At 42.8% G+C, this 14,905-nt stretch overlaps 1 protein-coding gene across 1 annotated transcript in view; it reads right to left on the bottom strand.

Moving 5' to 3' along the window:
- Positions 1-14,905, bottom strand: part of FREM2 (FRAS1 related extracellular matrix 2) — a 489,280-nt gene that overhangs the window by 15,316 nt on the left and 459,059 nt on the right. The window contains exons 20-22 of the mRNA XM_069205491.1: positions 4,115-4,249; positions 2,727-2,853; positions 676-863 (exon numbers count right to left, since the gene is read on the bottom strand). Of these exons, the coding sequence (XP_069061592.1) occupies positions 676-863; positions 2,727-2,853; positions 4,115-4,249 (450 nt within the window). The remainder of the gene's footprint in view (positions 1-675; positions 864-2,726; positions 2,854-4,114; positions 4,250-14,905) is intronic.

Here is a 14,905-nt window from a genome sequence, read left to right on the forward strand (position 1 = left end):
TTCGTGGCTAAAATCTACACTCCACCTTCATTGCGGCTGGGAGATTGACGCATCGCGGCTGGAGAAATGATGCGCAACAGCCACTTGTGGCTGCTGATAATGACGCAAACCCCCCACAGCACGTTTTTCTAAAACCATGCAACAGGATTTTCCAAGCTTTGTCCCTGGGAGTCAAAGTCAACTCGACTCTGTGCAGATCCGAGATGCCCGTCCGGAAATTGACACAATGCTCTCTTGCGAGGGAGAAAAATGACACATCGCCAACCCGACCGGATAAGAAGAAATGACGCATGGCCTCCCTTGGGAAGAAGGAATCAACGCATCGCTGATTTCCTTAATTTTGCTGTAAATACCCTGGCTCTTTAATACTATACTCTAGTGGAATAATTGCCTTAGTGTGGGGTTGTACTTCGCCTAGGACTTCAGAGCTGACCTCAAACTGACATATGAAATCGTACGGCTATCTGCATGACCCCCATTGCTTCTCTGCTATGTTACTGCTATTCAGGTAATGCTATACAAATACATTATATACAAACTGTAATCTTTAGTGGATCAGAGTTCACCGACCTCCAGATAACACTCTAAAATAGAGCAAAATTAAACACATATGGGTGAGTGTGTATTCAGAGTGACCATGTGATGTAATCACACATACCAGTATTTAAAACCTACCAGAATCTTAAACTGATACAAAAGAGACGGGGAATCTGCCAAACAGCCATACTCAGCATCAGTTGGGTTGTATTTGGGTACATATCCATCGGACCCCGTGCAAAGAAAAACTTTTTCAATAGTGCAATGAAACGAGTCACCGAGGTTTTGCACTGGATCCACCATCACACGTCCATATACTGCTTCACCTGAAACACAGACATATTTCATGAGATGCACATGCATATTAAGCCTTACAATACAACTGACATGAAAACAATGAGCCTGTTCGGTATTGAAGAGGAACAACACATGCTGGTGTGCACACCTTACCTTTACTATTCAAATTTAGAAGTAATGTCTGGTGAGACTAGGATGACTATATACAGCTACAATGAAAATGGTTCTGTGTGTGTGAACTTACATACAAAAAAAAAAAAAAATGATGTGAGCTCGAAAATTCTCATATTCTCATTCGCAGAGCCAGGATCAACTGGCATTTCCTCCCACTGTCTGTACCTACTCCAGAGGGCTATACCCCTATTTGATGTAGTGATTTTACAACTAAGAACAGGAGAGGGGGACCTTTCTGCCTTCCAGAAGATCATTATTATTGGCAGTTCCAGGGTGGGGACCTACGAGCAAATGGTTTGTGAATGCCCACAAACCTAAGAGTATATTGCTGTATACTGCAGTTTACAAAAATTCCCTCTTCACATCCCCTAAATTTGCAGTTCAAACAATGACATTTAGAGTAAATATGCTATTATGGAATTGTAAAGCTGAACTTTTATACAGAATAATCCATAATCTTCAAGACACTCAGGGACTCATTTAGAATGCCCGTGCCCTGTGCCACCATGAAAGGGCATAAATGTTCTGTACCTACAAGATAAGGTGCATTTCTGTCCTCTCCCACTGTGCTGGTTCACAAATTGCTGCCATGAACCAACACAGGCACCCTTGCTCCATGGTGCAAGGGTGCCTGCATTGTGGAGATTATTGTTTTTTGTGCAGGAAGGGACACCTTCCTGCACAAAAATAATTACAAGAGGTATTTCCTCTTTCTGTGTGTGCTGCGTAATGAGGCACACAGAGAAAAATTAACATTAACAAACGGGGAGAAATACAGATATTTCTCCCCGTTGGCTCACTCTTACGCCACCCCTGAGGCCTGAGGACTTATAAATCTGGAAATGGGTCAGATTCCTTCGGGTTCCATGGCTATTGCATGGGAATGCCCCAAGCAACATCCATGGAATGCCCCTTTCATGCAGTGTTAAGAGTGAAAGGGGTCCATATTTATAAGGCCAGAAATAGCCACGCAAGTTGGCTTTGTGTTGCCTTGTAAATATGGGCTGGCACACTGCGTCACGGGAGCGTCAAAAAAATTATGCTCTAGTGGCGCGGTGTACTACTAGGGCCTCGTAACTGTGGCCCTCAATCTTAATTTTTGTGATGAATAAAACGCTATAATAGAGGATACATATAGGCAAAAGTTATTTATCAAAGGAAATCTGGATATCAAGCATTATTACTCATCCTAGGAATAGCTACCATCCCACATCTGTAGCCCCCCTAAAGAAGAGTGGTGTGTGTTACTGTCACCACTTACAGAGATGGCCCTTACTTGCATCAGGGCAAGTCCACATCCAAATGAAGTGTGCCCCTTTCTACTGTCTGCTTGCAATACTAAACTGGTGTTAAGTGGCAGCGGTGGTATGGCACAAACAGCCCAAAAGTAGACTAGCTTTTATCTGGTTCACTGTGTGTGTCATGCACAGTTCTACCTTCAAAAGACAAAGATGGAACCTAAAGAGCATCCATAAATTGCATATTCCCTTCAATTCTTTCACAAATAACAAAAAATAGTTTTCTTGCATCGTTCTCCCCTGTTGACAAGAGTATGTTCACATTGTACTTGTTCTTAGAACTGTCTTTTCTTTTTAATAGTTAACAGTTGATGTCAACAAGGGTTCACATACAATGCTTGTCCATAGACATTCAACTACCAAAAATATGCTTTATTAACACAGCAAGTCAGTCTTCAATGTGTGCAAATATAATTTTACCTTCTGAAAACGATATGTCACTTTCTTGGCCAAATCCCATGGATCCATCCGACAACCACAGAGCCTTCTTTGACAGCAGGAACATCTGAGTATTCAAGCTGAACTCTGCGGCTACTGGGTCACTCACCTATAAAAAAGTCCTCTAGATGTAATCATGGAGTGATAAAAGCAGTAAGAACAAAACCGCATAGCATTTCAGCAATATGATGCAAAGCAGGAATGGTGCCTTCCTACATCAGACCTCCCTTACTGGCTCAATCACGTGAATCGTTCCTCGAAGTACACTCTCCTTTACTGCGCGGTGTACACAGATGACAAAGTTACAGACACTACACTACCCTCGTGAGTGCTTTCCAAACCCTTCCATGGCATGAGTCAAGTATATTTCTGCCCACCTCAAGAGAACTGCAGGGAGGCATTGTCTCACTCAGAATCCTAGGGTGTATTGGTAAGGGTATACAATGGCCCACAGAGAATTATTGCAAAGATACTAACACAGCAACAATGACACAAGATCATAACCTCAATAGGTGTTTTTACTTTTCACTGCCTCTACTACTACCACCTGGAATTGTGTTTTGTCTACGAATTGTTTTCCCAAATGGGATTAGAAAACATGTTAGATACAGAGTACCACCTCAGGAGGACTACTTCACATACCTATAAATGCCTTTGTGACTTGGCTCTGAAGTGTTTAACACTCTATTAGCATGGCCACTGGAATAATGCTATTCTGCATCCGTGGCATTTTCTGTGTAATTATGAATTTGCCGCATTTGCCTATTCCTCCATCATCTGCTACATAACCTGCAGATTTTAACCAAAAGAATTCTAGGTTCAATGGATCACATTTAAAAATGTGGCGACGTGTTGTAGCGCAGTGGAAGGCCCTTCACGAACACTTACTGGCCATCTTTCACTTTCTCATTGCTCTATTTAGTTGTTAAACTGGAACTAATAAGGAGCAGTCCTTGCCCAGGCAGCATTATCACGAATCACAAAATATGCCGTATTATGCGGAATATTTTTGCCTTTTCTTGTAGCATAATTTAGTCAACCCTAGTGCATAATTTGTTTCTCTCCGCCACATAATTACAGTGGCCCTGGCTATAGGTAAAAGTGAAAAAAGGACGCAGTCCTTTCTCCGTGAATATTCCGAAACTATTCCCATTTTAGATGCTTTAGGGCCAGTTCACAAGAGCTTTTGAGAGTGCAAGAAGTAGTGCTACAGCAGAACTACCTCACATAGGCAGATATGTCTTTGAAATGAGAGAAACAAGAGTCGCTCATCTCCACCGGAAGGAAGTCCGGTATTAAAGCAGAGGATCACCAGGTCAGTTCTGAAAAGTAAACAGAGCACTAAAATTCTTCAGTTGCGACTGAGGTACCTGCTGAAACCTGATATCAAGTTCGAAAGTGATTGGTTCTCTGGGATTGCAGACCACGGGTAAGCTGTACTCTTGATAAGGGGTCGTAGAGCAGGGTATCAGCTTCACGGTGTACGTTCCCGAATAATCCCTCACCTGGAAGAGAGAAGAGAATCAAAGATTAGCTGCACTGAAACGCTGTCATTTATCAGGCAGACTGCTAGGAAATCCAAAGGTGACAAATCTCTTGCAAAACAAAGAATTTAACCATCACGAGGAAGGATTTTGTAAACTCAGATTTTTTTGACTCGATTTCCACCCTGCTATAACTGTGTACTTGCCACTGACTATAAAATTAAAAACATAAATGTTTGAGAGCATAGTAGAAGGCACACGGGATACAGACATTTACAGTACTCGTAGGTCAATTTAAATCATGTTCCTAGGCCCTGACACTTGAGCACCACTACCTATTTCCTGAAATTTGTCATCCCTTAGAAAAATTATGTAACCTGGGAATGTCGTTTGACAATGGCTCCTGCTTCAACCCCTAAATATTTGTTGATCCTATATCAGCCTTATATCCCACAAACCTTTGGGGTGTTCACCATCTCTCAAAGTATCTTAGAAAATCACCTATCCTTGCTGTGCACATGTCCTATTGGGACTACTGCAAAAAAAAATCACCCATCCTTGCTGTGCTCATGTCCTGTCTGCACTACTGAAGCAGAAAATCACCCATCCTTACTGTGCTCATGTCCTGCCTGCACTACTGCAGCAGAAAAACACCCATACGTCTTGTGTTCATGTCCTGCCTGCACTACTGTAGCAGAAAATCACCCAGCCTTCCTGTGCTCATGTCCTGCCTGCACTACTGTAGCAGAAAATCACCCCTACTTCCTGTGTTCATGTCCTGCCTGCACTACTGCAACAGAAAATCACCCATCCTTGCTCTGCTCATGTCCTGCCTGCACTACTGTAGCAGAAAATCACCCATCCTTGTGGTGCTCATGTCCTTCCTACACTACTGTAGCAGAAAATCACCCATCCTTCCTGTGTTCATGTCCTGCCTGCACTACTGTAGCAGAAAATCACCCATTCTTGCTGTGCTCATGTCCTGCTGGCACTAATGCAGCACAAAATCATCCATTCTAGGTGTAGTCATGTTCTGCCTGCACTACTGCAACAGAAAATCACCCATCCTTCCTGTGCTCATGCCCTGCCTGGACTACTGCAACAGAAAATACCCATCCTTGCTGTGCTCATGTCCTCCTGGGACCAATGCAGCAGAACATCATCCATTCTTGCTGTGCTCATGTCCTGCTGGGACTACTGCAGCAGAAAATCAACCATCTTTGGTGTGGTGATATCTTGCCTGGACTCCTGATCTACTGCAGCAGTGCCAAAGTGAGCTTACATCATTTTCTGCACGTGGAAATCTACCTTGTGTCAAGGAGATGCAAGGAATGCGTTCCTGTGCAGAAAACAACGATATGGCCTTACTGACATATTTATCATCTGTGCTAAAATCTAGCAGGAGGGATGGGGGCCTTATATAATTGTGCTAAGCTTGCTTAGTGCCATTATTTAACACCTGGGTCAGGGCAGGCGTTAGGGAACCTGTGGACCTTTTTCCATGGTCAGAGACCATTGAAAGAGCCCATAGGTGCCAGTTCCTGGCCCCATGGACACCCTCACCCACACCAGTAAGACACCTAAGGATGGGGGGACCCCATCCCAGGTAAGTAGAGGTAGGTATGGGTAAGTATTACTTTTTTTTTTCTGAAGTGCATTAGGGGGGCCTAACTTGGGCCTCCCTACATGGCACTGGGCCCAATAGCCATTCCCAGGAGATATAAGTCCCCTGGGTATGGCCATTGGGCTGGGGGGCATGACTCCTGTCTTAACTGAGACAGGAGTCATGTCTGTGCAGTTCTAATGTCAGAAAATGACTCTAGTCTGGGCAGAGGCATTTTTTTGGCTCTGCCCGTACTAGCGTCATCCTCTGACGCTAAATCCCCTGTTCCCCCTACACCTCCCCCACCCGGCTAGCATCCCTTTTTTTATGATGCTAGCCAGGCCTTACGGCCGGTTATCGTCATACCATTAATATGATGCCCGGTTGGCGTCTTGGTATGGTGCTCGCCAGTGGTAAACTTTTTGACACTGAACGCTAAATTTGGGCCTAAGTGAGAGAGAGCACATTATTTTGTGAGATAACCAATACTTATGAAGCATTTCCAAACAGATTCAAGGAGACAGTGTGTGTGCATTTTTGTTTGTGTGTGTAAAATTCCTGGTGAAAAAATCCGACATGAGACAACACCATATCCAACTAAAAGCCCCTGTATGCAACTATTTATCACAAGTTACATTTGTTAGAGGGGTGTAACATCGCCCACCGCCCAAAGCTACACCCCTGAATAATGCTTACTGACTAATGGACTGATTTGTAGTTCGGAGGGCAGGATACCCCGTCACAAATGTGACAGATATCTTGACAACTGTATTACAAATGCCATAGGTTAGAATCAACTTGCAGTATGATGGAAGGAATATCCTTCACATTTGTGATGGAGTAACCAAAAGTGTTCTGCAGTGTCACTGGACAAGTCGGATGACAGCAAACAATATCCCTTTGCTGTCTGACTCCCCACACAACCCTCACCCACTGAATTATTTCCTACATAGAGCACTCTTAAGTCACCGCAAGATGGTCAGTGGTGCTTTGCAGGAGCTCAAAGCAGAATAAAGTAGCATAAAAGTTTGAGTTTGCACCTGGTCTTAATTTATGCAATTGTCTGATGACATAACCTTTAACGCACTTTCATACATAATCACGTTCTCAGTGTGTTTATGCATGTTTTTCTTATCAATAACTACACAAAGAGTTGCACTACACATGTGTAGGAATCAGCAAGAGGAAAGAGATGCATATGAATGACATACACAAACACAGATCACTGCACATATATACTACAGGTTTGTGTATGTGTGCGACTAGATTTATTCTCTTTTTAATGTTTACATCACATCTTCTGTAATTCGCTTTCTGGCTGTTTTACATAATCCACCATAACCTGCACACTCGCATTGAACCAGATGTGAACACAGACGTTATACATGCCGGTTCACCATTCACCCCCCTCCTCCCTCTGTCCGGCATAGGGAAAGAGGCTGCAGTTGAACCACAGTTTCAGGATATCTCCTCTAGGAATTAGGAGAATCTTGAGGGTGGGAATGTGTAATTAAATATCAGCAACAAAAAAGCACAGAGAACCCCTATGTGTTTAAGTATGTGAAACACGACAGTGCATGGGATCGGGGCATGTAGCTACATCTTCTTTTCCAATTATAAAAAACTACAGAACACCGACTACAAAACACTCCTACCTCAATATCATAATTCTCATTTTTTTGCCTAGTATCATCTAAATGCCATGTGTTCTACATCTTGCCCCAAAATTGTAGACCCTTCTTAATTATTTTTCACGCAACTCTTCGCCCTCTCTTCAGTATATGCTTCTCTGTTTCCTCTGTATCATTTCCTGTCTCTTTCAGCTTGCTAGTTTTAACTGTTTTTCATCTTCACCTTCCTCATCTCATTTCCATTCTTTTACTCTCTCTTATCACACGCCCTCTCCTACAGGTAAGAAGAATACCTGCTTTTGCTTAGGTTGGAAACATCTCAGGCGATCCAGTCAATGAAAACATTCAGAAAATATATCTTTTTTGGCGTCACTCCACTGTTTATATACTGAAAGAAGTTGCAATTCCTTCCTGTACTTTGATTTCAAGGCACTAGGTGGCACTATTTGACAGCAAATTCATTCTGCTCTCTGAAAAGCTTCACAAGGCAGGTTACAGCGCGAACATTTCTAAATCTAGTAAGACAAACAATTTGAGCCACTATAAAACGAATTCACAAAGGTACGTTTATATGAGCAGATCTATTTAGGTGTAGACCTACTCCTATCCCTAGATGTAACTCTCCACTTGTTTGCTATTCACTACTTCGGAGTGGAGATTTCCAACTAGATTTAGACTAATGGTCTCCAATCCCTCAAATGAAAGGGTTGAGGGTTGCACAGCTGAATTTAGGGGTGTAAGGTTACTTTAGTAATTGGAGATCTAGGCCACCGAGGACGCGATCTCTCCTTGCCGGCTTCTCCAACGAGTAGCTTGTGAGCTACTGGTAGCTCTCCGGATACATGTAAGTAGCTGTGTGTAACCTAGCCTACTAAATAAGAAGTTTTTCCTCGAATATATATATTATACATATATTTATATTCATATATAGATAGATATATTTTCACTGAAAAAAAACAAAAGTTACAGGGACATTATAGTTAGGTTCTGAATTTACTCGTACAAAACCATAGAAATTCAGTGGTAACTATAGCTAGCACCCCAAGATAACTATAACTTGCGCCCTTGCCTTGCACAGTTTTCTTATCAATAATTGTATTGCAAATGTTGCAGTGATAGTATCAAAGATGCCATACAAGATCTCATCAATGATATAATATGCAGAGTAATTAGCTGTGCATGCGAAGGCATGAGTTATAGCTACCTTAAGGTGCGAGTTATAGTTACTTAAAAGAACTGTACCTATTACTGCTGAATTTCTATGGTTTTGTATGAGTAAATGCTGAATATAACTATAATGTCCCTGTAGCCTTTGTTTTTTTCAGTGAATTTCCATGATTTTTTTAACGTAAAGCAATTTTAATTACCATATGTTATTCCAACCCTCCGAGCATGGCCTTAGCCGCAAACGATTGGTCACAAGGCCTGGCCTGCAGCCAGGCCTTGCAGCAAAGCCCTTATAACCACCCATGCACGTCCTTTGGCTGTGGGCAGCGCAGGTTGGCCACAGGGCCTGTCTCTGAGAGTGGGTGTGTGAGTGGGTCTGAAAGTGGGTGTGTGGCTCTGACTGGGTGTGAGGGGGTGCATGAGTGTCTGAGTGGGTGTGTGAGTGGACGCATGAGTCTCTGAGTGCATGTATGAGTGAATTAATTAGTGTATGAATGAGTCTATGGGTTTTTCTTTCAAATGGTTCCATATTTGTGAATAATTCACGAAAAGTTGTGAATTGTCATGAATATCACACATGGTTACTTTGTAAACTCATAATGTGCACCTAAAGCACACCTATATCACGCCCCTGGAGTCAGGGTATCTTCAGCCTGACCCCTTATGACACTTTCAATTTGGATTATCACCCCCGTGGACCATGTCCCATGAAATAACATGGTGGCCATAACTTTGCAGTTGGGTTGTGGTCAGCCAATTGCAACGCTTCTTTTCGCACGTGTATTTGCAAAACATTCATGTATTTCACTAATTATTTGCAGCCAGAGACATACAAATGTATTTTCTCTTCAATACCTCAAAAACTACTGAACAGATTCACACCAAATAAGCAAAAGTGTAATCTGCGTACCAACAGCTAGCTTTCTGCCAAATTTGGTGTAATTCCGTCTACGGGTTCAGCCTGTAGTTGTGTCTAAATAATCCTATGGAAATTAACATTGGCAAAGCAACCTTTTTTGGGGCCCCCTTTTTATTGGCCCCCACTTGACAGATCACCCCGAAACTTTCCATGGGCAACACGAATCACTGCAACACTTTTTTGGGAACTTTTATGAAGATTCGTCAAATGGTGCGAAAGATATAGGCAAGTCAAAAAACACTTTTCCTATGGAAACATGGTCCTAACCATAACTCCCTAGTGGTGACCGCCACTAGGTAACTATATATAGATATATATAAATAAATAAATATATATACATATACATATATACATATAGATATACACACACACACACACACACATATATATTTATGTATATATATATATATATCAACATTGAGTGTCTGTATTCAAGATGGAAATGTGTGTAATTTCAGACATCAGACATACTGCAAGTTCACACCCCAACCAGACCCCAGCAAGGTCATCACTGACCTGCCCATCACCAACCAAGACAACCACCTGACAGCATGGAGGACCCTCCCCAGTTAAGAAACAGTTGCCATCATGAAAACAATCCACTCTAGGGCCCCAACAAATCCCTGGCCCCATTACATCTATAACCTGGCGTTTCACCAGTCAGCATAACACTCACTCCTCAAGGGAAAAGTCAGACTGCCTCCTTTCATATCTGATGCCAGGAACTTAATATGTGAAGGGCCCCAGGGACCATCTCTCAGCCTGAATTTATTTAATATCTACATGATACCACTCGCCAACATCATCAGATATTAAGGCATCACCATCATCTCCTACGCAGATGACACTGAACTCATCCTCTTCCCCTGACAGACAAGACACCCATCACCACAACCAACTTGGTATCAAATTGGCTGAGAACCAACTGCCTGAAACTCAACTCTGACACAACAGAAGCAGTGGTCTTTGGAAACAGGACTTCCCCTTGGCATGCCACCTGGTGGCTGACAGAACCAGGACCCTCACCAACACCCACCAACCTCACCAGAAATCTGGGGATCATCCTGGATGACAAGCTCAGCATGACGGCACAAGTAAATGCAGTGAGCTCCACCTGCTTCTACATCATGTGGATGTTGTGGAAAATCTTCAAGTTGTTACCACAGAATATCAAATGACCGTCACACATGCACTCATCAAAAGCAGACTTGACTACAGCAACTCTCTGTGCGTTGGCATCTCCAAATAGCTCCTGAACAGACTACAGACCATTCAAAACACCACCACTAGACTCATAATCAACCTTCCTCACCATACCCATATCTCACCTCAGGATGCTCCAATGGATCCCCATCCACAATCCCGGCCAGCTCAGACTCCACATGGATGCCTACAAAGCACTACATGACACTGAACCAGACATACCTTAATAGATGCATAAACTTTCACAAGCCATCCAGACACCTAAGCTCAGCATCACGCTCACTAGCACACACCCCCACATCCACAAAAGCAAAACAGGAGGTCGCTCCTTCTCCTACAAAGCACCCAACGCATGGAATGACATCCCACAACACATTAGAGCCTCCTCCTTGAGTTTTGCAAGAAGCTGAAGATCTAGCTCTACTAATAATTCTGCAAGGGCCTCAAGCCCATGCACCTGCCCAGCCCCTGAATACCCTCATGGGTGATTAGAGCGCATTGCAAATTAACATAAGATAAGATAACATAACATAACATAACACATAACATAACATAACAGATCTCATAAGGCTGATGTTTGGAGAAAAATGGCTGAATTTCCAAAATATATTTAAATCTGATATTTAAATGATAAACCATATAGCGTTGGAGGGATTTTTACCTTGGTGTTACAGCTGTTATGTATCACCATTGTAGACGTATTCCAAATTGACAAAGCCTTTTTAGGCCTGGCCTAGAGACAACATTAGCTGCCTCACCAGCCTTATGTATTCCAAAAATTCATAAAACATAATACATAGTATACAAACATAGAAGGGCTCTGAGACTACCCTCTTCATCCATTGGACTGCTCATGTGTCATTCACATTTTATCCTCGCCCACCATAGCATATAGACTGGAGCAGTGGACAGGGTTTGAGTGCCAAAGATGGATCATTTATTTCTCATATCAAACCTGTATTTCCTTATATTTTACAGCCCCATCACCCTCTTGCTTTTCATAGTAGAAAGCAAATTCCATTTCTGCCATCTCGCAGATTTCCTGCGCATTCATTCTCAGAGCAGCACAGGTTGATTAATTTAATTTTCAGCCTGTACTGCAAAGCTACACTCTCTTTAATTATTTTACTAATTTCTACCACTTTAAAAGGACATATTTTTATAAGGGCCACGATTGGTAAGTAGATCCCTAACACTGATATTTTACAATGGCAGCAGTGCTAAACACTGTGATTATTATCCTCCCCAAAATATAATTTTATACTTGTGCATGTGCATAGTGTGAACGTTACTTTTCTTTTTAAAAGCTGTACTATAACACAGTTTTTAGACATTCTTAGTGTTTCATGTCACGTTTATGGGCAAATGGGCTTCACCAAAGACCAAGGGCCTTATTTAGAGTTTGGTGGACGGGTTACCCCGTCACCAACATGAAGGATATCCTGTCCGCCGTACTACGATTCCCATAGGATATAATGGGATTGTAATATGACAGACAGGATATCAGTCACGTTTGTGACAGAGTAAACCCATCCGCCAAACTCAAAATCAGGCCCTAAGTGTCTGTCAATTTTGTAGACACCAATTCACCATGCAGTGCAAATAAATTAAACGTTACCACTTTCAACACTTGCCTCTGTTTTTTGCTTTCCACAAACTGCAGGCTGCATGTAGATTTAGTTAACCCCTTCTTGTGCATTCAAGAATTATTCTACAGTAACCTATATGGATGGTGCCTTCCCTGCCCCTTGCAGGATTTCCTTTCTGCCCCCTATCTTTCTACAGTATAACATGGTTTTCTAGCCGTGGTCACGCACAGTGAGTGCTGTTAAATAAACAAACTATAAGGATTCCAGAATACCACTCTGTTTAATGCCGTTGAATTATGTTTCAGAGCATTTTCTTTTACCTTTGACTATATGTCCCCCTTACATTTCTAACCTATTATTGAAAAAACAGCTAAAGTGTAAACATATTCCAAAAAAGGGCTGCTCCACCCACTCTCTTTTCAAATAGATGTTGCCTTTCTCTGCATGTTTCTCTTCCTAAATCTCCAAGGGCATTTCATGGATCAGACTCATCATTCTTATGGCATGCCATGCTAGGTTTTTTAGGTCGAGCGTAAGCGTACAACCTCTTGTATACTTTTAAGTATACTTCTTCTGTGGGCTTCCAGCTATTTCATTTGTTAGTTTCAGTGTTATTTAAAAGTCCTTACTTGCTAGTGGTCAATCATGCCTCTTTGTCTCTCCTTCTTCTGTGTGGGACCAACTACTGTATAATTACGTTTTGTCCTGTTTATTTGGCCTTTAGGGACTCTTTTTTTACTTTGTTTTCTACTCCTGTCTAGAGAAGCCTCTTTTTTAATTTGCACAGCAGTCTTCCTCTGAGCTTAGCTGTAAACAAGGCTATAAATCAGGCTGTTATCTTGGTCACATTTGGTTTTTGTGGGCTCTGTGCACCCTCTCTCAGCTGCCTGGCTTCTGCCCTTCCTTGCCTTGAATTTTCTTTACCAAGTGTGCCTGCCTGTGTGCTGAGAGCAAGGGCAGAGGATCGCTTGTAACTAGCTCTACCAGGACTCAGCAATCCTTAGAGACAGTGCTCACTTCTGTTCCATACTGGGATGCCGCTTGCAGCTTCATCAGTGCACCTCAGTTCACACACTCAAAGCCCTCAGTCGTGCTGGTGCCAGGAACCCCACACAAGCTGTCTGTCAAAGCACCCCAGTTATTACAGTCAGTACACTCTGCTGTTCTAGTACTGGGACTTCGGGCGCAGCTCCATCAGTGCACCTCAGTTCACACACACGAAGCCCTTAGCCGTGCCAGAACTGCACACATGCTGCCTGCCAAAGCACCTCAGTTCTTACAGTCAGTACACTCTGCTGTTCCAATACCAGGACCTCTGTTCTACCCCACGAGGTCACTTCCTTTTCTATACTGGGATGCCGCTCACATATAGTTCCATTACAGCAACTCAGTTCTAATATTCAGTCCCACTGCCAAGCCAATGCTGGACCCAAAAGAGCAAAACACAGCTCAGCCAGCACACCTCTAGTCTAACATTTAATACCACTGTTGATGGAAACCACCACAGCTCCACCAGAATCCATCAATTCTAATATTCAGTGAATATTTCTTCTCAGTACTAAGGCTCACACACACACACACTCTTCAGGACTCCTCGCTTCTGTGGCTCAGAGGCTTCACCAAGGCACCTCCAGATGAGCACTCGGAGACACTGTGTGAGAAAACAGGGCTGATTTCAGAGGCCCCCTAACTTTTTGCCCCCATTTTTCACTTTTTGCTGGTGTTTTACTGACTCTTGGCTGTGCCCTGGGTACTGCTTACCAGTCCCAGGGCCAGTGCTCTGTGTAAAATGGATATGCAAATTAGGCTAATTATAATTGGCTAAGTGAACCTACCTATAAGTCCCTAGTATATGGTAGGGCATGTAGGTTTAGGGACCACAGCATAGGTACTGTACCCATAGGTGCACTGCTGAGGTGCACAGTGTCATTTTAAAGGCAGGCCTGCCTTGCTGGCTGCTTTAAGTTAAAGTTAGATGCAAATTAGACTTTGGAATTAAAAGTAGTTCCAAAGTCTTAAACTACCTTATTTTTACATATAAGTCACCCCTAAGGTGTGCCCTATGTGCCCCTAGGGCTGGGTGCCATGTAACTATAAGCAGGGACTTTATAAAAATAGTTTTGTAAGCCCTGGTGAGGTAAAAACAGCCAAATTCGTTTTTGCCTCATTGTAGTAAATGGCCTTCATAGGCTAGACTGGGGAGACTTTATTTTAATTTTTAAAGTCTCCTTAAATGATGCATACCAAGAATTTGGTATCAAATTAATTGTTGTAATGAATCCCACAACTTCCAGTTGTTGGATTTAATATAACTTGTTCAGGTAAAGAGTTTTAAACTTTACCTGAAAAGTTGCCAATTTCAGCCCTGCATTGTTTTTGCTGCTGTGCTCTGATTGGCCAGGCTCTAGCAGTCTGGCCAGGCTGCCTTGATGAGGTGTGAAGAGGCCTGGCTTCACAAAAAGGAATGTGCCTGTGGGAGGGAATCTCCCATCAGCAGATGGAGAGGCAGGAAGGGGAGGGCTGCCAAAATGGTCTTCAAAGGCAGAGAAGGACATTTGGAGCAAC

This window comes from Pleurodeles waltl, chromosome 8 (assembly GCF_031143425.1).
Source record: "Pleurodeles waltl isolate 20211129_DDA chromosome 8, aPleWal1.hap1.20221129, whole genome shotgun sequence".
In the NCBI taxonomy this organism is placed as follows: domain Eukaryota; kingdom Metazoa; phylum Chordata; class Amphibia; order Caudata; family Salamandridae; genus Pleurodeles; species Pleurodeles waltl.